This window comes from Macaca nemestrina, chromosome X (assembly GCF_043159975.1).
Source record: "Macaca nemestrina isolate mMacNem1 chromosome X, mMacNem.hap1, whole genome shotgun sequence".
Lineage (NCBI taxonomy): Eukaryota > Metazoa > Chordata > Mammalia > Primates > Cercopithecidae > Macaca > Macaca nemestrina.
The window spans coordinates 157932074-157957507 of NC_092145.1; the positions used below are offsets into that span (position 1 = coordinate 157932074).

The following is a 25434-nucleotide window of genomic DNA, read 5'->3' on the forward strand; positions in this document are numbered from 1 at the left end:
GTCCGTCTGTCATGAGCTAGAGCTAGTCCATCCTCCTGTCTGAATTCCAGCCTTCCACCCTCATGTAGCACTTACAGTGTGTTGGCGTCCATGAAGTCAAACCTTCTCATGAACACTGTGAGTCCCGGAGAAGGTGCCCTGGGCTCTCAGTTCTGCATTCCCTCTGAGGTTGCTCTCTCAGTACCAATAGTGCCTTATGGAAACTTAGTCACTCTATCTACTCATTCATTTATTTATTTCAGAGACAGGTTGTCTGTCCGTCACCTAGGCTGAAGTACAGTGTTGCAATCACAGCTCACTGCAGCCTCGAACTCCTGAGCTCAAACAATCCTCCTTCCTCAGTCTCCCAAGTAGCTGGTTCTACAGACATGCGCCACCATTCCTGGCTAATTTTTCTATTTTTGTAGGTTTTTTTTGGTAGAGACAGGGTCTCGCCATGTTGGCCCAGCTGGTCTTGAACTCCTGGCCCCAAACAATCCTCCTGCCTTGGCTTTCCGAAGTGCTAGGATTACAGGCATGAGCCACCGCGTCCAGCCACTCACTTCTATTTAAATGAGTTGATGTTTCCTTGAAGGTTCAGAAAACATTAGAAATCTTTGACATTACGTTTAGGTCATTCCTAAGAACATCTTGAAGCGCTCTACAATGACCAGCAGACCGTCTATTAAGTAGCATGTAGCTGTGCTTATGAAAATCCTGTCTAATTTTAACAAGTAAAGCTGTTAATTTGTCCCTCCATAGGACTCCAAATATTGACCGCCTTGCAGAGGACGGCGTGAAGCTGACCCAACACATCTCGGCCGCATCTTTGTGCACCCCAAGCAGAGCTGCCTTCCTCACGGGCAGATACCCTGTTCGATCAGGTTAGTCTCTCTTACAACTGCACTAGGGTGCAGCCTGGTGTATTAATCATAGTTTTTAGTTTTTACATTTTGGTTTTTTTATTAGGTTTTTTTTTTTTTTAATTTAAATAGAGATTGGTGGGGTGGGAGTGTCTCTCTCTATCTTGCCCATACTGATCTTGAAATGCTGGGCTCAAAAGATCCCCCTTCCTTGACCTCCCAGAGTGCTGGGATTACAGGCGTGAGCCACCGTGCCCAGGCAGCTTTTATATTCTGATGCTTTGACATCTTAGGGCTTTGCTGACCTTGGCAGGACTGGCCCTCCCAGGGCTAGCCAGTTCTTAGAGACAGCAAACAAGTCACTTGGGAGTGCACCTTTCATAGATAAACCAATCAATCCAGAGCACACACCCCTAACCATCACCTTTAGGAGGTTTTCATATATGGGGCCACTCTCTCTTTGCCCTAATGCCCCCAGAATCAGGTACCAGCTTTCTAGGGACAGCCCCTAGAGATGAAAGCCCACGGAAATTGTACAAACTGGCCAGTCTTAAGCCGACTTACCCTACCTTGCCAATTGCTTTCCAAAAAAGAAAAACAATAAATAAGAAAGGCTTTTTCCATGCTTTCCCCTCACTCCCTCTGCCTCCTGACCAACCCTGAAGCTTCCCCATATAATCACACAGCATGGCTCACCCCTGCCTCCTCTTAAACTGTGAGTAATAAACTATCAAGAACTGTGAGTAATAAACTATCTCTCCAATGACAGTCATCTCCTGATCTGTTGGCCTTGCCATAGCTAAATAATGATAAAACTTTAATAATAATAATAATGATACGTAACACCTACATTTTAAAACACTTGGGTAGAGGCTGGGTGTGGTGGCTCATGCCTGTAATCCCAGCACTTTGGGAGGCTGAGGCAGGCAGATCACTTGAGGTCAGGAGTTCGAGAGCAGCCTGGCCAACATGGGGAAACCCCGTCTCTACTAAAAATACAAAAATTAGCTGGGTGTGATGATGAGTGCCTGTAGTCCCAGCTACTTGGGAGGCTGAGGCAGGATAATTGCTTGAACCCGGGAGGTGGAGGTTGCAGTGAGCCGAGATCACGCCACTGCACTCCAGCCTGGGTGACAGAGCAAGACGCTGTCTCAAAACATACAAACGAACCCTTGGGTAAAGATTTGGAATGTCTAGAGAGCAGAATAAAATTTTATCAGTGGCTACCAACCTTGTCAGTACGTTAGAATCATCCAGAGGATATTCCTACCATCCGAAAGCCCAAGTTCCACCCAAGACTGATAAAAATTAGCACCCCTGGGGTGATAACCAGGCATCAGAATATTTTGAAGCTCCCCACACGATTCCAATGGGCAGACAAGTTTGAGAACCTTTGGATTATATCAAGAGTTTGATGAAATTATAAAATCATTTTTAGGTCAGGCACAATGGCTCATGACTCTAATCCCAACACTTTAGGAGGCTGAGGTGGGAGGATTTACTTGAGTCTAGGAGTTCAAGACCAGCCTGGGCAACATAGTGAGATCCCATCTCTACAAAAAATTTAAAAATATTAGCTAGGCATGGTGGTGTGCCCCTGTAGTCCCAGCTGCTTGGGAGACTGAGGTGGGAGGATCAGTTGAGCCCAGGAGTTCAAGGCTGCAGTGATCTATAGTCATGCCACTGCACTCAAGTCTGGGTGACAGAGTGAGACCCTGTCTCTGCAAAAAATTTTAAAATTAGCCAGGTGTGGTGGTGCGCACCTGTAGTCCCAGCTACTCAGGTAACTGAGGTGGGAGGCTCGTTTGAGCCCAGGTGGTCGAGACTGCAGTGGGCATTGATTACACCACTGCATTCCAGCCTGGACGACAGAACAAGACCTCATCTCTAAATAAATTAATTAACACAAAAAAAAAACATTGTAAGTTTTTATTCCTTTTTCACTGAATTATATTACTTATAACCTGCACATAACGGGAAAGTCCATCTTCTCACTAACGTTTTCAACAAATTAATCATTTACTTTGCTGCCAAAAATGCAGTCCACTAGGCAAAGTCATATAGGAAGTCCATTTTCAATTTAATTTCAAGTAAGAGAGATTTTTACCAAGCGTTCTATTTTTAAATAAATAATAAATAACAAACAAAAAAAAATGTGTAACAGTAGTTCTTTTTCTTACTAATTGCTCAAAGGGATGGTTTCCAGCATTGGTTACCGTGTTCTTCAATGGACTGGAGCATCTGGAGGTCTTCCAACAAATGAGACAACTTTTGCAAAAATATTGAAAGAGAAAGGCTATGCCACTGGACTCATAGGTATGTACGTTTTTAAAAGTGGTACGCGCATGACTTTTATATGGAAGGGACATTCAGCTAAAAAGTTTGGAAAGGAAAATGGGTGAGGTGCTGTGGGATTTTCCACTAGACAGAAAGCTGCATATATCTAGGAACCATGTTACTTTCCAGGTTGTTTACTGCAAAGTAGATACTCAAGAAATACCAGATCAGGCAAGGTGGCTCATGCCTATAATCCCAGTACTTTGAGAGGCCAAGGTGGACAGAGTGCTTGAGCCCAGAAGTTTGAAACCCACCTGGGCAACATAGCAAGACCCCACCTCTACAAAAAAATAATTATAATAATAAATTTAAAAAAGAAATAAAATGTGCTCATGCCTATGGCATATGCTCCAAGCTCTGTTGCACAACACGCAATCGCTGCTTTGTTCTGTGGGATCCTCTCCCGCCCTTCACATGGACTTTGTGTCTTAGACATTAGTGTCTTAGACTGAACACCTTCAGCTCTTTCATGGTTGGTTTATGGATCAATTGAGCTAGTTTAGCGCTGTGATCTAAATGTTTGTGTCCCCCTAAAGTTCCTGTGTTGAAACTCTTACCCCCCAGGTAATGGAGTCAGGAGGTGAAGCCTTTGGGAGGTGATGAGGTTGTGAAGGTGGAGCCTCATATGTGGGATTAGTGCCTTTACAAAAGTGACTCTGGTCAGGCGCGGTGGCTCATGCCTGTAATCCCAGCACTTTGGGAGGCCAAGGTGGGTGGATCGCTTGAGGCCAGGAGTATGAGACCAGCCTGGGCAGCATGGCGAAACCCTGTCTCTACAAAAAAAGAAAAAGAAAGAAAGAAAAGGAACATCACCTTAATGAAATATTTGGCATCTCACACAATGTTCTCGTAGACCATGATAAAAAAAAATAAGAAAAAATACATTATTTTATCAAAAAGGTCTGTAATGCTACCTATTTTTCCCTTCAGTGTGTATGAAGATGTCTACTAGAATTATACCTCCCTGTCAGCTTCCATAACTAACATGGTTATTCTTCTACAAGTCAACAAAACATGTTATGTATTGGATGAAAAACAAAATTAATGGCAATAGTTCCTTGAGAGGAGACCAAGTTGCCATTATCATTATTGTGTTATAGTAATGATTTTTATCAATAGTTCCATTTATTGATAACAAACAACATGACTAGTGGATACAATGAATGTAAAATTCAATAAATTATATATTTCTAAAAATTAAAAATTATAAAATGTTCTTTAATTTTTTACCAAAAAAAAAAAAAAAATCTGGGGAGATTCAGTCATCACTGTCAAACAAAGGTGCATTTTCTCCAATAGACATTTTGTTTTTTTTGAGACAGGGTACTCACTCTGTTACTCAGGCTAGAGGGCAATGGTGCGGTTATGGCTCACTGCAGTCTCGACCTCCTGGACTCAAGTGATCCTCCCACCTTAGCCTCCCAAGCAGCTGGCACTACAGGCTTGCACCACCATGCCTGGTTAATCTTTTCTATTTTTTTTTTTTTGTAGAGACAGGGTCTTCCCATGCTACCCAGGCTGGTCTCAAGCAATCCTGGGCTCAAGCAATCCTCTCACCTCGGCCTCTCAAGGGACTGGGATTATAGTTGTGAACCACCATGCCCGGCCAACTATAATTTTTCTAAAACAGAAGAGTCTATCCTTATGGGATATTCATTGGGCAATCATGAGGTTTTCCAGATGGCAGACAGCACTGGAGTGGTTGACAACTCTTTGTCAACACCATAGTAGTGGCCGCATGGAAGCAAAGACTATGCTTTGACTGAATTTGAAAGGTGCGCCTTGCGAAACCCACCACCGACTTCAACCATGGCCACTATGATAGTGGTTTCTCAGAGAGAGGACAATTCCAAAGCCCAGAAGTCTTCTGCCCATGCTGATGATATCACATGGTGCTTTCTGGCCTTCATCATTGCACTGCAGAACAAGGTGCGATAGACTAAATAATGGTCCCCAGAGATGTCAGGCCCTAACCTCTGAATCTAGCAAATATTAGCTTATATGCAAAAAGAGTCTTTGTAAATGTGATTAAGTGAATGATCTTGAGGTGAGAAAATGATCCTGAATTATCCAGCTGGGCCCACTGTGCAAGGACAAGGCTTCATTTAACATGGAGGTACAGGAAGATTGGGCCACAGAGAGGAGAAAGCAGTGTGATTAAAGTGATGTGACCACAAGCCAAGGGATGGCTGGAGCCACCCACAGCTGGGAGAGGCAGGAAGGATCCTCCCTAGAGCTTCTGGAGAGAGTATGCATGTGTCTGTGCCCTAATATCCTCTTCTTATGGGACACAAGTTCTATCAGTTTAGGGCCTGTATTAGTCTGTTCTCACGCTGCTAATAAAGACATACCCAAGGCTGGGTAATTTATGAAGAAAAGAGGTTTAATGGACTCCCAGTTTCACATGGCTGGGGAGGCCTCACAATCATGGTGGAAGGCAAAGGAGAAGCAAAGCCATGTCTTACATGGCGGCAGGCAAGAGGGCATGTGCAGGGGAACTCCCATTTATAAAACCATCAGATCTTGTGAGACTCATTCACTACCGTGAGAACAGTATAGGGGAAACCACCTCCATGATCCAATTATCTCCACCCGGCCCCACCCTTGACACATAGGGATTATTACAATTCAAGGTGAGATTTGCATGAGGACACAGCCAAACCGTATCAGTGCCAAACCAATGACCTCATTTTACCTTACTTATCTCTTTGAACACCCTGTCTCCAAACACAGTCACATTCTGAGGTCCTGGGTGTTAGGGCTTCAACTCAGAAATTTGAGGCAGGCCAGGATCCAGCTCACAACAGTCATTGCAGATATAATCAAGTAAAGATGAGGTCTCTACGGTGGGTCCTACTGCAAAGACTGCTGTCCCTATAAGACAAGAGATTAGGTCGCAGACACACACAGAGGACAACGCCATGGAAACATGGAGACGGAGACTGGAGGGATGCGACCACAAGCCCAGGGAGGCCTGGAGCCCTCAGGAGTTGGGAGAGGCAGGAAGGATCCTCTCCTAGAGCCTCCAATTTGAGTGTGGCCTGGAGACACTTCGATCTCAGACTCCTGGTCTCTAGGACTGGGAGAGGATACATTTCTGCTGTATTAAGTGAACAGTTTTACAGTAATTTGTTCCACCTGTCACAGGTAACTCATATTTTGGTTAAAGCTGACACACGGGGTCCTCATTCCCCTGAAACGATGAGGCCAGATTGCGGGGTGCAAGTAACAGCTAGTGCTGCCCACACTTCTCTGCAATCTCCCGGCCCCTCAGTGTCTAACAGAGTATCAGGAATGCGACAAACAGTCAATATCGACATGTCCAGTTGTGCTCAGATGCTTGTCACATCAACATCCTTTTTGCCTCTCAGGAAAGTGGCATCTGGGTCTCAACTGTGAGTCAGCCAGCGATCATTGCCACCACCCCCTCCACCATGGCTTTGACCATTTCTACGGAATGCCTTTCTCCTTGATGGGTGATTGCGCCCACTGGGAACTCTCAGAGAAGCGTGTCAACCTGGAACAAAAACTCAACTTCCTCTTCCAAGTCCTGGCCTTGGTTGCCCTCACACTGGTAGCAGGGAAGCTCACACACCTGATACCCGTCTCGTGGACGCCGGTCATCTGGTCAGCGCTTTGGGCCATCCTCCTCCTCGCAGGCTCCTATTTTGTGGGTGCTCTGATTGTCTATGCCGACTGCTTGCTGATGAGAAACCACACCATCACGGAGCAACCCATGCGCTTCCAAAAAACGACGCCCCTTATTCTGCAGGAGGTCGCGTCCTTTCTCAAAAGGTCAGCAGAAAAGTGTCAGCTTCCTCCAAGCACTCAGCTTTGGAATGAAAATGCATCCTAAATAGTCTTCTTCAGTCAGGCACGGTGGCTCATTCCTGTAATCCCAGCTGTTTTGGAGGCCAAGGTGGGAGGATCACCTGAGGTCAGGAGTTCAAGACCAGCCTGGCCAACATGGTGAGACCCCCGTCTCTACTAAAAATACAAAAATTAGCCCAGTGTGGTGGTGCGTGCCTGTAATCTCAGCTACTCTGGAGGCTGAGGTGGGAGAATCACTTGAACCTGGGAGGTGGAGGTTGCAGTGAGTTGAGATCACATCACTGCACTCCAGCCTGGGTGACACAGGGAAAACCTGTCTCAAAAAAAAAAAAAAAAGCCTCTTCTTTAATTGACATTTGAAGAATGGGATAGCCATGACCTAGAAGGACAATTTTTTGGTAAAAATGGGGCATAGATGAGGGTCAGTGGAGCCTTGTGACTTGCCTTGTGTCCATTAAAACATTGTTACTGCTGAGCTGGGTATAGTGGTACACACCTGTTATGCCAGCTACTCAGAAGACTGAGGAAAGAGGATATTTTGAGGCCAGAAGTTAGGGACCAGCCTGGACAACACAGCAAGACCCCATTTCTACAAAGATTTTAAAAATTAGCTGGCTGTGGTGGCATGCACTTGTAGGCCCAGCTACTTGGGAGGCTGAGGCAGGAGGATCACTTGAGCCCAGGAGGTTATGACTATGTAGTGAGGCTATGAAGGTAGCCTGGGTGACAGAGCAAGGCCTTGTCTCAAAAAGAAATTGTTACAGGTCAGCTGGAATTTGCTGTTACTCTAGGGTCAGTCTTACTCCATTGGCATCCTCGGATCACTACAGGCACTATTTAAGTAAACTGCATCACCTGAAGGGCTTTATAATAAATTATAAATTTTAAAAATGTCTGTCATCAGAAGTCAGATGTCTTATGGCAGAACTTAGCCTGCAGTCAACTGTATGGCAGGGAGACTTCCTGTGTGGGACCAGGAGAAATCGGATGAAAAGGGTTCTCAACACTACACAGCTATTTTCATGCTCGCCAAGGGCATTCTAGGAAAGATGAGGATACCATCAAAAGTCACCTTACCTGGTGACAGTGAGGTTGTCATCATCTCCTACAACATTCATATATATATATATGTATTTTTTTTTTTTTTTTTTTTTGAGACAGAGTCTCAAGCTGTGGCCCAGTCTGAAGTGCAGTGGTGCAATCTTGGCTCACTGCAACCTCTGCTCCTGAGTTCAAGTGATTCCCATCCCTCAGCCTTCCAAGTAACTGGGATTACAGGCATGCACCACCATGCCCAGATAACTTTCATATTTTTAGTAGAGATGGGTTTTGCCATGTTGGCCAGGCTGGTCTTGAACTCCTGACCGCAAGTGATCCACCCACCTCAGCTTCCCAAAGTGCTGGGATTACAGGCATGAGCCACCGCACCCAGCCTCTTAGAGAGGTCATCCTGGCAATACCTAATGTATGACAGAAAGGACATTGACAATTAGCTTGCAAATTAAAGCAGGTAAGACTGTTGCATTCTTTTTGATTTTTAATGTGACAGGATCTGGCTATGTTGCCCAGGCTGGTCTTGAACTCCTGGGCTCAGCCTATCCTCCTGCCTCAGCCTCCCAAAGTGCTGAGATTACAGGCATGAGACACCATGCCCAGCCTGATGTGTTCTAATTAAGGCTAACACCTTCACCATTGCTCTTATGCTTTAAGGTTCTAGATTAGACCATGAAGGCTAGGTGAAGGGAGGGAGAAGCTAAAGCACTACTTTCAAGGAGGACAATGAAAATAATATTAATAACCCAATATGCCTCATTTTTAAAGTGTGCTTTTTATAACTATTTTATGTCCTAATCCTCACTACGTGATAGCAATTATAAGAAAATTGAATGTGTAACACCACCTATTCTATAAGTTAAGGCTTGAGGTCAAAAATATATATTGAAATAACTGAACAAAATAAAAGTCATGTCAGACAGTCACCTGCAGTTCTTTTAACTTTGCATTAAGTATGTAGAGTTAGAACATAATAATATTCAGGGGAAAAAAGATGCACTAAATCAGTATGGTTTTTTATTTATTTATTTATTTATTTTGAGACAGGATTTCACTCCGGTTGTCCAGGCTGAAGTGCAGTGGTGAAATCTCAGCTCACTGCAACCTCCTCCTCCCAGGGTCAAGCAATCCCCCCGCCCCACCCTCCTGAGCAGTCGGGAGTACAGGTGTATGTCACCACGCCCCGCTAATTTTTGTATTTTTAATAGAGATGGGGTCTTGCTGTTTCCCATGCTGGTCTTGAACTCCTAGGCTGAAGCAATGCTCCTGCCTCAGCCTCCCCACATGCTGGGATTGCAGGTGTGAGCCACCACGCCTGGCCCAGTGTGGATTTTTAAATAGATTTCAGAAGGGAAGGGAAAATTCATGATGTTAATGAGTCTTAAACAGGATGGGCGTTGTGGCGCATGCCTGTGATCCCAGCTACTTGGGAGGCTGAGGCAGGAGAATTGCTTGAACCCAGGAGGCAGAGGTTGCAGTGAGCTGAGATCATGCCACTGCACCCCAGCCTAGGCGACAGAGCCAGGATCCATCTCAAAAAAAAAAAGAAAAAGAGAGAGAGAGAGGTAACAGACCAGAAAGGCATGGTGGCTCACGCCTGTAATCCAGCACTTTGGAAGGCCGAGATGGGCAGGAGCAGGTCATGTGAGCCGAGGAGTTCAAGACCACCCTAGTAAACATAGTGAGACCCTGTCTCTACCAAAAAAAAAAAAAAAAAAAATTAGCTGGGCCTGTCAGCACATGCCTGTGGCCCCAGATACTTGGGAGGCTGAGGTGGGAGGATCACTTGAGCCTGGGAGATTGAGGCTGCAGTGAGCTGAGATCATGTCACTGCACTCCAGCCTGGGTAACAGAGCAAGGCCCTGTCTTTAAAATAACAACAAAAAAAGGAAGATTGTTAAACATAAGAATTATTTTTCTGTTGAAGAAGAGTTTTGAGTGTTTCTTTTTGGTGAGCAGAGTTGAGAAGACATTTGAGTAAGGTTGTGACAAGTGAGATCCATATTTAGTATCTACAGGACTTCAATCTCTGTTTTACCAAAAAAGTAACCTTAATTGCTTTGTATTTATTTTTAGGAATAAGCATGGGCCTTTCCTCCTCTTTGTTTCCTTTTTGCATGTCCACATCCCTCTTATCACTATGGAGAACTTCCTCGGGAAGAGTCTCCACGGGCTGTATGGGGACAACGTAGAGGAGATGGACTGGATGGTAGGTAAGTGCCCTTCCAGGGAAAACGGGCTGCTTCCCCTCCAGCAACAGAAGCAGGAAAGGAAACAAAGAACGAGAAGGTTAAAGACAGAAGAGGCAGAATAGCGATTGCAGTGCGACTGGATTTTAAGAGTCCAAAATATTATAGGACAGATCTTCACTCCATTAGCAGAGAGTGAATTCCATAACACGTGCATGGAAGGCATTGCTATTCGACCAAAGATGTCCACGTCTTAATCCCATGTGCAGAAAGAATGATAGCCCCAAAGCTGTCCACTCCCTAGACAGAATAATGGCTGCAAAGACGTCCACGTCCTAATCTTGATATGGTAGACAGAAAAATGGCCAAAGGTAGCCACTTTCTAATCCCCATGTGGGAGACAGAATAATGACCCCAAAGATGTCCACATCCTAATTCCCATGTGGAAGACAGAATAATGACTCCAAAGATGTCCACGTATTAATCCCCATGTGTTAGATACAATAATGACCTCAGAGATTTCCATGTCTTAATTCCCAAGTGGCATACAGAATTTTGGCCCCAAAGATGTCTACATCCTATCGTCGTGTGGTAGACAAATGAAAGAAAGAGCAGAGAAAATTCCTCTCTGCTGTAGAGTGGCTAGTGGCTCCCCTGCACTGAAAATAGGACTACATTTCCTCCTCTCGCCTACAAAAGCCCCATGACCTGCTGCTGCCCAGATCCTAGTCTGATCTCCACCCAACCCCTTTGTCCTCCCCACCTGCTGCATTCTGGCCACGTGGACACCACACAGTATCTTTCACATTTGTCCCCTGTCAGGGCTTCCACACCTGCTGTTCCCTCCTGGAACGCTTCCTCAGGCTTCGCTGGCTCCTCTTCAGAGCCTGCCCTGACTCACCCCTAACGTAGCTCCTCCCCAATCATCTTCTCCCCCATTCTCCTGTGGTCCTTTTTTGTTTTGCCTTTGTTTTCCTCCTCCTCTTCCTCCTTTCTCCTCCTCCCCCTCCTTTCTCCTCCTCCCCCTCTTCTTCTTGTTCTTCTTCTTCTTCATATTTCTCCTCCTTCTCCTCCTCATCCTCCTTCTTCTCCTTCTCCTCCTCCTTCTTCTTCTTCCTCTTCCACTTCTTCCTCTTCTTCTTCTTTCTTCTTTCTGTCTTCTTTCTTCTTTTTTTCCTAACACAGCACCACCATTGTTTCTCTTCATGACCATGTGTTAGGTGGGTCGATTTTCCATGTTCCCCCAGGAGAATGTAAACTCCTGTGGGTCTGGATTGTTTTGCCTCATTCACTCATCATATTTCCTGGGTTTAGAACAGGATGGAAGGGGAATATCGCTTGAGTGAGTCAGGGCTGGGTGAGTACCTGTATATGGGCACAGCACATCCCTGCCTCCCAAAAAAGAACTTAGGAATCCCAGGGTTTAGGTGGTGGTGGGCTTGAGAATCCCAGGATCCTCAGAATAATTGCCGTCAGAGATCTGGGTGAAAGATGTGTTTTTAAAACATTTTGTTTCCTTAACAAGCTAGGCAAGGAAGGAGAAAAAGTTAATTGTGTGTGTGTGTGACAGGGTCTCATTTTTTTTTTTTTTTTTTTTTTTGAGATGGTGTCTCACTCTGTTGCCCAGGCTGGAGTGCAATGGCACGGTCTCGGCTCACTGCAACCTCTGCCTCCCAGGTTCAAGCGATTCTCCTGCCTCAGCCTCCAGAGTAGCTGGGATTACAGGCACCTGCCACCATGCCTCGCTAATTTTTGTATTTTTAGTAGAGATGGGGTTTCACTATGTTGGCCAGGCTGGTCTCGAACTGCTGACCTCATGATCTGCCCGCCTCGGCCTCCCAAAGTGCTGGGATTACAGGCGTGAGCCACTGCGCCTGGTCGACAGGGTCTCATTCTTACCCAGGCCGGAGTGTAGTGGTGCAACCACGGTTCACTGCACCCTAGTTTCCCAGGCTCAAGCAATCCTCCCACCTTAGCCTCCCCAGTACCTGGGACCACAGGTGTGCGCTACCACACCCGGCTAATTTTTTTATTATTTGTAGAGACGAGTTTTTGCTATGTTGTTCAGGCTAGTCTTAAACTCATAGGCTCAATGAGCCTCCTGCCTCAGCCTCCCAAATTGCTGAGATTTCGGGCATGAGGCACTGTGCCCGGCCAACTGTGAGTGGCATTAATGACACGAGTGCCCTCGTGTGTGACTGCAAGAAGCTCAGCATCACTGTTGAGGACTGGTCTGCATTTTCAGCCTATGCTTCCTTCTCTGGAATGTTCACATGCCTCACTTTTTTTTTTCTTTTTTTTTTTTGAGACCAAGTCTCACTCTGTCACCCAGGCTGGAGTGCAGTGGTGTGATCTCGGCTTATGGCAATCTCCACTTCCCGGGTTCAAGCTATTCTCCTGCCTCAGCCTCCCAAGTAGCTGGTACTACAGGCATGTGCTACCACGCCCGGGTAATTTTTGTATTTTTAGTAGAGATGTAGTTTCACCATCTTGGCCAGGCTGGTCTCCAACTCCTGACCCCAAATGATCCTCCTGCCTTGACCTTCTAAAGTGCTGGGATTACAGGTGTGAGCCACTGCGCCCAGCCTACATGCCACACTTTTAAGTTTTTGATATTTTGTCCTTGTAGGTTGCCTAAAATTCTGAGCAAAGGATGGGGTGCACATAAAGTCAGACATCAATCTCCAACAAATGATATCAAAATTAAACAACTGACTTCCATTATGCGTTAAAACTAAGGATTCATTCTTGTGGATAGCCTCCAAATACTAAAGCATACACTTCGGGCTTCATTTCTGATATTTTTCTATTTCGACGGCCTCAAAAACATCTGTTCTTTGCAGGACAGATCCTTGACACTCTGGATATGGAAGGTTTGACCAACAGCACCCTCATTTATTTTACATCAGATCATGGGGGTTCCCTAGAGAATCAACTTGGACGCACCCAGTACGGTGGCTGGAATGGAATTTATAAAGGTGAGGCTAAGATGCTCCCAGATCCTCATCTTGCAAGTTTATCTCTTCCCCGCAATTCCCAACAGGGCAGTCTCTTCCAGGAGGGTCAATATTATTGCTCAAGGACAGTGATTTTTCCTCTCCAGGGCAAAAGTGATAATTTGACATACTCAGTTTGAATTTTTGTTCCTGGACCAAACTGAGGGTCAGGCTGCTTATTCTGGTGGTTCAAAACTGAGATGCAGATGACCTGGGAGAGGAGGGAGTTTATTTCTGTGACCGGTTACAGGGAGGAGGCCTGGATGTTATTGCCTGACCAACTCACAATTACAAAGTTCTCCAGAGCTTCTATACCTTCTAAGCTGTATGTCTACGTGTAAGTGTGCATTCATCTAAAGACATTAGCGATTAACTTCTCATCTATAACTAAGGTCTGAGTCCTGAAGACCTTCCTCTGGAGCCCCAGTAAATTGACTTAATCTAGATGGGTCCAGGTGGCCGGGCATGGTGGTTCACGCCTGTCATCCCAGCACTTTGGGAAGCCGAGGCGGGCAGATCACCTGAAGTCAGGAATTTGAGACCAACCTGGCTAACATGGTGAAACCTCGTCTCTACTAAAAATACAAAAATTAGCTGGGTATGGTGGCACACGCCTGTAGTCCCAGCTACTCGGGAGGCTGAGGCAGGAGAATCGCTTGAACCTGGGAGGTGGAGGTTGCGGTGAGCTGAGATCGTGCCACTGCACTCCAGCCTAAGCAATAGAGGAAGTCACCATCTCAACAACAACAAAAATAATAAAATAAATAAATAAATGAATAGGTCCAGGTGCCAGAGCTGATTATCCTTACCTTGTCTCCTGCTAAATCACGGAGGTCTGGGGAGTTTTTTCAGACCTCCAATAAAACTTGTTTAATCCTAAACGGATCCTGCTAAGAATTCCTTTGTTATCTTGTCACGCTTCAAGGCCCAGGAGAGGCCTGGGCAAAACTCTTGGGGGGCTTTTGTTACATCTCAGCCTTTGCATAAGGGCACTAGTGGTTTCAGCTTTTAAGATGTAACTTCACCACTCGGGCAGTGCTGAAACAGTTGTTACGGAGGCCTGCGTTAGTGAGACCTGGCCTGACACGTTTTTGTGCATAATTAAGGAGTTTTTAGATTATCAAGTTGTGTAACCATCATCATGTGGCCCACCACTGTTTATTTTCAGAACATTTCACCACCTCACAAAAAAATCCTGTACTCATAGCAGTCACTCCCTGTCCCCCGTGCTAACATCCATCACCCAAAAACTTGTTTTTGGTTTGTTTACTATTTAATTTTTTAAATTATTTTTTGTAAAGATAGGGTCTTGTTATGTTGCCCAGGCTAGTCTGAAACTCCTGAACTCAAGCAGCCCTCCCAGCTGGGCCTCCCAAAGTGCTGGGATTCCAGGCGTAAGCCACCATGCCTGGCCACAACATTATTTTGTATCATTGTGTATTTTCCTACTCTAGACATTTATGTAAATGAAATCATACAATATGTGGGTTTTCTTGTGAATGGTTTCTTTTACTTAGCGTGATGTTTCTGAGGTTCATCTGTGTTGTGGAAATGTTTCATTCCTTTCCATGGCTGAATATATTCTATTGTATGGACTCAGGTTTGAATTTTACCTTCAGACAATGCATCCAAGAAGGATAAGGCCAGGCGCAGTGGCTCTCACCTGTAATCCCAGCACTTTGGGAGACCGAGGCAGGCAGATCACTTGAGGTCAGGAGTTTGAGACCAGCCTGGCCAACATGGTGAAACCTCATCTTTACTAAAAATACAAAAATTAGCCAGGCGTGGTGGCACACGCCTGTAATCCCAGCCGAGGAGGCTGAGGCAGGAGAATTGCTTGAACCTGGGAGGTGAAGGTTGTAGTGAGCTGAGATTGTGCCACTGCACTCTCGCCTGGGTGACAGAGTAGGACTCTGTCTCAAAAAAAAAAAAAGGAAGAAGGGTAGACACCTAGCTGGCCACATTATATTCAAACCTGGATTCCATTGTTTCCAAGCACACCATTATTTCATGTCCCACAAAGATTCTAAAATGTGCTGCCCTGTGTACATGACTTCACACTGTTGTGCTTACACATTTTGTCATCTCCCTGCTTACAGAGCTTTATTTTTCAGTCCTTGAAAGAACCTTTGTAGGCTGATGTTGGCAAATATACCTATGATGTATATTTGCTTTGAAGTAGATGGATCCATCAGTCTAGTACACATGTAAAACGGGATATATAAATGCCAGCTACATCCACTAATGCCTTCCCGAAACAACTTCACATTGAAGGCCTGACTCCTCAGAAACCTTTATCTCATTGCCATTGATGTTAATGTATCCTCTACCCAGTCTGGTTCTCTGTGCCATGAAGAACGTCAGTATTATAAACTGGGGCAGTTTAAACCACAGGAATTTATCCTGTCCTGGCCCTGGAGACCAGGAGTTTGAGATCAAGGTGTCTCAGGGAAATGTGCCCTCCAGAAGCCCTAGGGGAGGCTCCTTTCTGCCTCTGCCAACGCCTGGGGGCCCCGGGTGTCCCTGGGCTTGTGGACACACCACTCCAGTCTGCCTCCGTCTCCGCGTGGCCTTCTGCTCTGCGTCTGTGTCTCCTCTTATAAGGACAACAGTCATTTGCAGTGAAGGACCTAACTTAATCCAATGCACACTAACCAATAACAAGGTTAATAAAAAATATAAAATCAAACCTCTACAGGGGAACTACATGAGATTGAATGTTTTAATGTCACTAAAACAAAGAGGGAGAAACTGAGAGACTCAGGGAGAGAGAAACTTAAAACAAGTGAAACATGCAGAAAAGTTAAAGCAGCCAGGCTGAGCATCTATTTCTGTTTTTTAACCACTTTCTTTTGTCTGTGTTCAAACACAGGTGGGAAGGGCATGGGAGGATGGGAAGGTGGGATCCGCGTGCCTGGGATCTTCCGCTGGCCCGGGGTGCTTCCGGCCGGCCAAGTGATTGGCGAGCCCACAAGTCTGATGGACGTGTTCCCCACCGTGGTCCAGCTGGCAGGCGGTGAGGTGCCCCAGGACAGGTACAGAACAACCCAAAGAAACAATTCAGCTTTGCACAGACACAGCAACACTTATGACAAATGAAAATGTCACTCTGGCATTGCAGTAAGGCGTCCATGACATTGTTCCCAGACCAATCCGAGGGTCGGGCTACTTATTCTCATGGCCCAATAACGTGATGCAAATGAACTAGGAAAGAAAGGAGTTTTATTTCTGTAACCAGGTATGGGGAGAAGGGCTGGAAATTATCACTAGACCGACTCCAAATTACAAAGTTTTCCAGAGCTGCTATATCTTCTAAGCTGTATGTCCACATGTAAGTGTGTACTCATCTAAAGACATAAGTGATTCCACTTCCTTTAATCTATAATTAAGGTGTGAGTCCTGAGGACCTTCCTCTGGAGCCTCAGTAAATTGACTTAATCTAAATGGTTCCAGGTGCTGGGGTGATTACCCTTATCTTGTCTCCCGCTAAATCATGGAGGTTTGGGGAGTTCCTTTAGACTCTCAATAAAACTTCATTGTGAAGGTCTGGGGAGTTTCTTCAGACCCCCAATAAAACGTGTTTAATCCTAAACGGGTCCTGTTAGGAATCCTTCATTATTTTGTCATGCTTCAAGGCCTAGGAAAGGCCTGGGCAGAACTTTTGGTGGGCTTTTGTTACCTTCCAGTCTTTGAGCGCTGGCTCTTTCAGCTTTTTTTTTTTTTTTTTTGAGACTGAGTCTCACTCTGTCGCCCAGGCTGGAGTGCAGTGGTGCAATCTCGGCTCACTGAAACCTCCACCTCCTGGGTTCAAATGATTCTCCTGCCTCAGCCTCCCGAGTAGCTGGGATTACAGGCACGCACCAGCATGCCCGGCTAATTTTTGTGTTTTTAGCTGGGACGGGGTTTCACCATGTTGACCAGGCTGGTCTCGAATTCCTGACCTCAGGTGATCCACCTGCCTTGACCTCCCAAAGTGCTGGGATTACAGATGTGAGCCACCGTGCCCGGCCAATTAATTACTTTTTAGCCAAAGGTGACGTTTGGTGGTGACTAACGTGGGCCGCTGCTGCATTCTTCTTCTAAGCGTGCTAATGCACACACACGCCTTCCATCCATCTGCGCTCACACCCGGACTTTCCCTCCACTGATACAACATAGAGTGCAGCACCTGGGGTTGGGACTGGTGGATGTTGGAGGGACAAATGTCCAAAGTCCCTGTTCCAACCCTGAGCCATGCCATGTTCCTTCCTGCAGAGTGATTGACGGCCAAGACCTTCTGCCCTTGCTCCTGGGAACAGCCCAGCACTCAGACCATGAGTTCCTGATGCATTATTGTGAGGGGTTCCTGCATGCAGCCAGGTGGCATCAACGGGACAGTGAGTAGGGGAGCCCCTTCCTAACAGCCTTCGGGAAAGAGTCCCTCTGTGGAGGAAAGCACCGTGCCCTAGAACAGGCTGGGGGTGGAGCTGCATTCCAGAGTCCATCTCCACGTCTCCGCGCTTCCGTTTTTCTCCACGAGCTTTTTTTTTTTTTTTTTTTTTGAGGTGGAGTCTCGATCGGTCCCCAGTCTGGAGTGCAGTGGCGCGAACCCGGCTCACTGCAACCTCCGCCTCCCGGGTTCAAGCGAGTCTCCTGTCTCAGTCTCCCGGGTAACTGGGATTACAGGCGCCCACCACCGCGCCGAGCTAATTTTTGTATTTTTAGTAGAGACGGGGTTTCACCACGTTGGTCAGGCTGGTCTCGAACTCCTGACCTCAGATGATCCGCCCGCCTTGGCCTCCCAAAGTGCTGGGATTACAAGCGTAAGCCACCGTGCCCAGCCTCTCCACGAGCTTTTTAAATTTGGTTTTTGTCAGTATGTGTCCCTCTCATTCCAGCGACATGCCTTCTGAGATCACCTGTCAATCGTCTTCAAACGATGGAGAATTGTTACCCATAGTTTAAACACCATGTATGGGCTGTATTTCATTCTTTCTTCCCTGTGCTATATGAAGTGCAACTTTTGTCATCATCACACACACGTATGTGCATGCATACACACATGCACACACACATACTTGCACACACATGTGTTCAAGACTTTTCTAGTCTCCTTTTTTTCTTATTTTTTTGTAATTTTTTTTTGAGACTAGTCTTTCTTTGTCGCTCAGGCTGGAGTGCAGTGGTGCGATCTCGGCTCACTGCAACCACAGTCTCCCGGGTTCAAGTGATTCTCCTGCCTTAGCCTCCTGAGTAGCTGGGATTACAGGTGCCCACCACTACACCTGGCTAATTCATTGTATTTTTAGTAGAGTTGGGGTTTCACCATGTTAGGCAGGCTGGTCTCGAACTCCTGGCCTCAAGTGATCCACCCTCCTCGGCCTCCCAAAGTGCCGGGATGACAGGTGTGAGCCACCATGCCTGGCCTCCAATTTTTCTTTATTTATTAAATTGAAACAAGGTCTCAGTATGTTGCCCAGGCAACTCCTGGGTTCAAGTAATCCACCCATCTTGGCCTCCAAAAATGCTGAAATTACAGGTGTGAGCCACCATGTCCAGCCTTTTGTAGTCTATTTTATGCATCTAGATGTGCTTCCAAATGTTTTAATCACCTGACCTTAAAATGATTTCATCTTCTTTGTGAACAATTACAGGCGCATTCCTGTAATCCCAGCTACTTGTGAGGCTGAGACAGGAGAATCGCTTGAACCCAGGAGGCGGAGGTTGCACCACTGCACTCTAGCCTGGGCGACAGAGCAAGACTCTGTCTCAAAAAAAAGAAAAGAAAAAAAAAAAACTGACCAAGTGCAATTCACAGGCACTTCGTGCTTTCACAGTGTTGCGCAACCTCCACGTCTGTGTAGCTCCAGAACATTTTCATCACCCCAAAAGCAGACACTGCCTATCAGCAGTCACTCCCCATTCCACACCCTACAGGCCCTGGAAACCACTACTCTACTTCCTGTCTTTATGTGTTTCCCTATCCTTGACATTCAATATGAATGGAATCATGCAATGTGTGCTCTTTTGTAACTTCTTTCTCTGAGCATAGTATTTTCAGGGTTCATTGATGTTGCAGCCGGTGTCAGTGTGTCATTGCTTTCCATAGCTACACAGTACTCCATGTAAGATGTACGATGTTTTGTTTATCTGTCCATCCAATGCATCCAATGGACGCTTGGGTTATTCCTACCCTTTAGCCCTTATGAAGATGCCATTCTCCAGCACTGCGCCCTATCTCTCTATACCAACTCGGTAATTATTGTCTTTCCACCAGAAGGAACCACGTGGAAAGTCCACTTTGTGACCCCGGTGTTCCAGCCAGAGGGAGCCGGTGCCTGCTATGGAAGAAAAGTCTGCCCATGCTTTGGGGAAAAAGTACTCCACCACGATCCACCTTTGCTCTTTGACCTCTCAAGAGACCCTTCTGAGACCCACGTCCTCACATCAGCCTCAGAGCCTGTGTTCTATCAGGTGATGGAACGAGTCCAGCGGGCTGTGCGGGAACACCAGCGGACACTCAGCCCGGTTCCTCTGCAGCTGGACAGGCTGGGCAACATCTGGAGACCATGGCTGCAGCCCTGCTGTGGCCCATTCCCCCTCTGCTGGTGCCTTAGGGAAGACGGCCCACAATAAATGTCTGCAATGAAAAGCTGGAACCCCGATTCCTAAATTTTGTCACTCAAAGTGAAACAAACCAGCTGACCGTGGTGGCTGTCATCCCAGCACTTTAGAAGGCCACCACGGGAGGATCACTTGAGGCCAGGAGTTCAAAACCAACCTGGGCAACATGATGAAATTCTAGCTCTACAAAAACAAAAATAAAAAAAATTAGCCTGCATGGTGGCACACGCCTGTAGTCCTAGCTACTCAGGAGGCTAAGGCAGGAGGATCATTTGAGCACAGGAGTTGGAGGCTGCACTGAGCTATGATCGCACCACTGCACCCCAGCCTGGGCAACAGAGCAAGACCCTGTCTCAAAAAAGAAAGAAAACAAAAAAATGAAACAAACTTCAGCGTCATGTTAAGATATCTATTTGCATAAGGATGAATAGTTTCTCCCTGTGAAGAAAACAAAGAAAAAGGCAAGAAAAAGTAGAAATGAACAATAAACATTGGCCAGGTGCAGTGGCTCACGCCTGTAATCCCAGCACTTTGGGAGGCAGAGGCGGGCAGATCACTTGATGTCAGGAGGTCGAGACCAGCCTGACCAACATGGTGAAACCCTGTCTCTATCAAAACAAAACAAAACAAAAAGAAGCCAGGCGTGGTGACGTACGCCTGTAATCCCAGCTACTCAGGAGGCTGAGGCAGAAGAATTGCTTGAAGCCGGGAGGCGGAGGTTGCAGTGAGCTGAGATCATACCACTGCACCCCAGCCTGGGTGATACAGCAAGACTGTCTCATCAAAAATAAACAAACAAACAAACATTAATAATAAATCATTGAATGATCACTCAGACACCCAAACTGGAGAGGCAAAGTATCTCCTGGAGTCGGGGAGGATTCTGTCAATGGACCCCAGCTCGGTCTGGGAGAGGCTGCCCTGTAGCCCCAAACAGCCCAAGTTCCCGCAAAGGCGTCTGTGTGACTTACAGATTTGCACATGAACAGGAGATAGGCCCCAAAGATAAAAACGGACACTGATGTGGCTTTGTCTGTGGTGCCCATTTATAGTGTTTGTTTATTGTTTAAAACCACAAGGATGAACTGTGCTTCCCGTTGGAACTGTTTTCAAGTGGTTTTCCTTTGTCCCCAATGCCCCAGGTGATGTGGGCAAACTCAGGCTATGGAAGCCGCACTGTACAGGCAGGGTCCGCCCCAGCTCTGAGCTGCGAGGTCATTGCATAATCAGGCTGTGCCTTAATTGTCCGGGCTGCTAGAATGAAAATACCACAAACTGGGTATCATCAAGAATATTTCTTGCAGTTCTAGAGGCTGGATGTTCAAGACCATGGCATGACAGAATCTGTGTCTGGGGAGAGCCTGTTTCTCAGTTCACAGCTGCCGCCTTCTTCCCATGTCTTTACACAGTCATCCCTCTGTGCCTGTCTGTGTCCTACCTCTGATTCTTGTTTTTTGGGGGTTTTTTTTGAGATGGAGTCTTGTTGCGTTGCCCAGGCTGGCGTGCAATGGTGTGATCTCGGCTCACTGCAACCTCTGCCTCATGTTCAAGCGATTCTCCTGTCTCAGCCTCCCTCGTAGGTGGGACTACAGGCATGTACCACCACGCCCAGCTAATTTTTGTATTATTTAGTAGAGGCAGGTTTTCGCCATGTTGCCCAGGCTGGTCTGGAACTCCCGACCTCAAGTGATCCACCCGCCTTGGCTTTCCAAAGTGCTGGGATGACAGGCTGAGCCACTGCGCCCGGCCCTAATCTCTTCTTATAAGGACCCCACTCCTATTGGAATAGGGCCCCCTCTTGTGACCTCATTTTAAAGGATGAATAAAAACCTTATTCCTGTGAATTTGAGGGCAACACAATTCAGTCCCCAGCACATTCTCTCCTGGGAGTAAGGAGGTCTTTCCAGTAGTTCTTTCTGTCTCCAGGTTCAAGCAACAGGTCGCTCCTCCCACTCTTCCAAGTCTAGGTATGTGATGAGCAATGCCCCACCTTGTCACCACCTCAAGAACGTGTCCTCAATTTATCCAATCCATATCAGCCTCCAAGAATTCAGACTGTGCATAGAGACCAAAAAAGTCAAATCCATCTCCAGCCAATTCTCTTGAGTCAAGAAAGAAATAGTAGGCCAGGTGTGATGGCTCACATCTGTAGTCCCAGCACTTAAGATGGCTTGAGGCCAGGAGTTTCAGACCAGCTGGGACAACATAGCGAGACCCTGCCTCCACATAAAATTTAAATAATTAGGTGTGGTGACACGTGCCTGTAGTCCCACCTACTTGGGAGGCTGAGGTGGGAGGATCACTTGAGCCTTTGGCCTCCCAAAGTGTTCAAGACTACACTGAGCTATGATCGTGCCACTACACTCTAGCCTGGGCGACAGGGTGAGACCTCATCTCTAAAAAGAAAGGAAGGAAGGAAAGGAAAGAAGCAAAAAGAAAAAGGAAGAAAGGGAGGAAGGGGTGGCAGGGAGAACCAGTTAACCCCTATTGGTTTCCCATAGCCATGGCTATTGGAACAAGACCCAGTACTTCGGGTCAGCTGTGCCGGACGTTCCCAGCCCATAGAGTCACCTTTAAGTTCTTCAGCATCCACTGGGGAGAGTCACCTCTGTCTCCACACTTGGCCACACTCTTGACCTTGATGGCTTTGAAGCCAAAGTCCCCATGGAGGCTCCATGTGCTGAAAGTCATGTTAGACCCTCAGGGTCAGGGCTTACCCACCCTTTCCATCCCCACAACCTCCCGCAAATATGACTTCTGGAGCACCAGCTCCTACTGCCCCCAGGCCCCATTTCCAAATCCTGGGCACCCAAGACAGCTCAGTGTGTTTACATAATTTACCGAAGCGCACCCAAAGCTCTTTTCTCGCTAGTTCTCAGGAATCTCCACTCCCAGCAGCATAGAATTTCTTCCAAGGATCCAATCTCTGCTCCACCCCGTTAAACCTCCCTGCAGAACTGCTTCTGGACTGTCTCCTGCCCGCCTCCCTCCAGGCCTAGGCCTGGCCTTCTCCATCTGTGCGATAGAGGCTCAGCAAGAAATCCCAGTTGGGAAGCCCTCAAAGATTAAAAAAAAAAAAATGTTATTTAAAAAATTTTTTTAGAGACAGGGTCTTGCTCTGTCACCCAGTCTGGAGTGCAATGGTGCAATCACAGCTCACTGCAACCTGAAATTCCTGCGCTCAGGTGACTCTCCCACCTCAGCCTCCCAAGTAGCTGGGACTAGAGGCACACCACCATGCCCGGCTAACTTAAATTTTTTTTTTTCTTTTTTTTTTTGTAGATACAGGGTCTCTCTGTGTTTCCCAGGCTGTTCTCAAACTCCTGGTTTCAAGCAATCCTTCCCCTTAGTCTCCCAAAGCACTGGGATTACAGGTGTGAGCCACCAAGCCTGTCTGATAAAAGCTCTTTTAGAGTAACAGGACAAAGAGAGAAGCAATAAACAGTGCTCAAGAACTAGCTCCAAACAGATGGCCAGCGTAATCAATGTAAATGAACTAAATTTGCCAATTAAAAGTGAATGGTCTTTTCTAAATAGAATTCCCAGCACCATTTTGGGAGATTCCAATTCACTAAATGCAGGGAGGGGGGCTCCTGACTGTATTGTCGTGAACAAGCACCCCCATCATCCCATCTCAGGGGCGTGTGGGGCAGCTCCCTCATTTATGAAAATCCTTACTCAGTGAATTTAAGGAGGGGCTTCTGAATCCATGTTTTCAACACAAACTTCCACCCCCGCCTCCCCGACCTTACTGATTCCATTTGGTAAGCATAGAGAACTGAGTTGCAAAGGAAAAAAAAAAAAATGGCATAAATGTTGGAGGCAGAATAATGGTGAGGAGGACCTGGATATACTTCCCACCTATACACCCAACATAGAGTCTTGTGGCTGGTCAGGCACAGTGGCTCACCTGTAATCCCAGTACTTTGGGAGGCCAAAGCAGGAGGACTGCTTGAGGCAAGAGTTTGAGAACAGCTTATGCAACATAGTGGGACCTAGTCTCTACCAAAAAAATAAATTAACAAAAATGTGTCAGGGGTGATGGTGCACACCTGTAGTTCCACTTCCTTGGGAGGCGGTGACAGCCTCACCCTTGACAGCCTCAGCCTTGGAAGAAGAAAGTGCTGTTATCTTGAAGACTATGGAATCATTTTGCCCCTGACCAGTGGAAGAGAACCTAAGCAACCCCCTTTGAGGGAAAGTGGGTCTCTAAGCTAGCATTTCCTACAAAATACGAATTTATACTTTGACCAGATCTTGCGTTTTCTATGGGATGTGAGGGGGTGAGGTAAGACATGAAGGGGCTTGAGAAAATCAGTGACTAGAGGTCAAGAGAGACAAAAACAAAGGCTCACTGCAGCCTCAACTCTCAGCCTTGACCTTTCTAGAGGTCAAAAGAGTTAAAAACAAAACAAACAAACAACAAAAGGGGAGCCAAAGATACAAAAAAAGAATTAGGTGACAGGGTAATGAGCAAAACTGCATCATTCAAAAACAAAAGGATGAGTCACAGAAAAGATGGGGAGGGGTCGAGGGCCGGGCGGTTAATCAGAAGGAGTAATTTCAATAGCAGTCTCATGAAAGGAACAAAGATAAAAATAACAATTGGAATTAGCCGGGCGTGGTGGCGCGTGCCTGTAATTCCAGCTACTTGGGAGGCTGAGGCAGGAGAATCGCTTGAACCCAGGAGGCGGAGGTTGCAGTGAGCCAGGATCGCACCATTGCACTCCAGCCTGGACGACAGAGTGAGATACTATCTCAAAACAACAATAATAATAATAGTAATAAAAGAAGAAAGAAGGGCCCATCTAGCATTCCCGTTCCAGACTTAGAGAACAAGTCCAGCATCCGGAAGAGACATTTCAAACACCAAGTTTTGAGAAACTGAAATCGCAGATTGATCGCTCTGGGCAGGTCCTAAGACCCTCCCCGACAAAAAGAAAAGGGGCTCCCTGTGCTCAAACCTAACTGGGTTTATTTTTCATTTTCATTTTCATTTATTTATTCTTTGGGACTGAGTGTCACTCTGTAAGTCAGCTAACACGCCCAGCTAATTTTTGCATTTTTAGTAGAGACCAGGCTTCACCATGTTGGCCAGGCTGGTCTCGAACTCCTGATCCCAGGTGACCCACTCGTCTCGGCCTCCCAAATTGCTGGGATCCCAGGTGGGAGCCACCGCGCCCGGTCAATCGTAACTGGGTTTAATCAGCTCCTCCTTAGCCCCGGCCTCCCCGTGTGACGACCTGGGAAAACCTGCTTCCAAGCGCAGGTTCCGGAGGTCCCGAGAGCCAGGAGATGACGCAGATGAAGGAGGGGCGGGCGCACACCCCAGATCCCGCAGCTGAGAGGGCGAAAGCCTTGGCACTAGCGGAGCCCAGGCGCGGAGTGCGAAGGGCAAGGTCCTGCGCTCTGGGACAGCGCTCGACCATGCGAGCCGCCGCGCGGAGGGGACGCGCCGCGCCCGCCGCCAGGTGCCAGGGACCCCGGGACGCGGCCCACACTAAGGCCTGGGGGGGGAACCTGGGGAGGGGGTCGCGAGCGCGGCGAGGGGCGCCCCAGGCGAGCCTGGGCCCCTGTAAAGGG

The 25434-nt window shown here is 46.9% G+C and overlaps 2 protein-coding genes across 11 annotated transcripts in view; both read left to right on the plus strand.

Moving 5' to 3' along the window:
* Positions 1-22053, plus strand: part of ARSL (arylsulfatase L) — a 34088-nt gene extending 12035 nt beyond the window's left edge. For 4 of the 8 annotated variants that reach the window (XM_071089334.1, XM_071089336.1, XM_071089338.1 and 1 more), the window contains 8 exons: positions 742-863; positions 3036-3158; positions 6551-6974; positions 10140-10276; positions 13096-13230; positions 16121-16283; positions 17503-17624; positions 19505-22032. In XM_071089334.1, coding sequence (XP_070945435.1) covers positions 742-863; positions 3036-3158; positions 6551-6974; positions 10140-10276; positions 13096-13230; positions 16121-16283; positions 17503-17624; positions 19505-19863 — 1585 coding nt within the window. In that variant the 3' untranslated portion in view covers positions 19864-22032. Of the gene's footprint in view, positions 1-741; positions 864-3035; positions 3159-6550; positions 6975-10139; positions 10277-13095; positions 13231-16120; positions 16284-17502; positions 17625-19504 lie in introns of all 8 variants that reach the window. The other 4 variants (XM_071089335.1, XM_071089340.1, XM_071089339.1 and 1 more) reach the window with 4 other exon arrangements.
* Positions 22054-25178: 3125 nt separating this feature from the next.
* LOC105478260 (arylsulfatase D) overlaps positions 25179-25434 on the plus strand; it is a 30298-nt gene continuing 30042 nt past the window's right edge. For 2 of the 3 annotated variants that reach the window (XM_071089071.1, XM_071089072.1), the window contains exon 1: positions 25179-25322. In XM_071089071.1, the coding sequence (XP_070945172.1) occupies positions 25279-25322 (44 nt within the window). In that variant the 5' untranslated portion in view covers positions 25179-25278. The remainder of the gene's footprint in view (positions 25323-25434) is intronic. The other variant, XM_071089073.1, reaches the window with a different exon arrangement.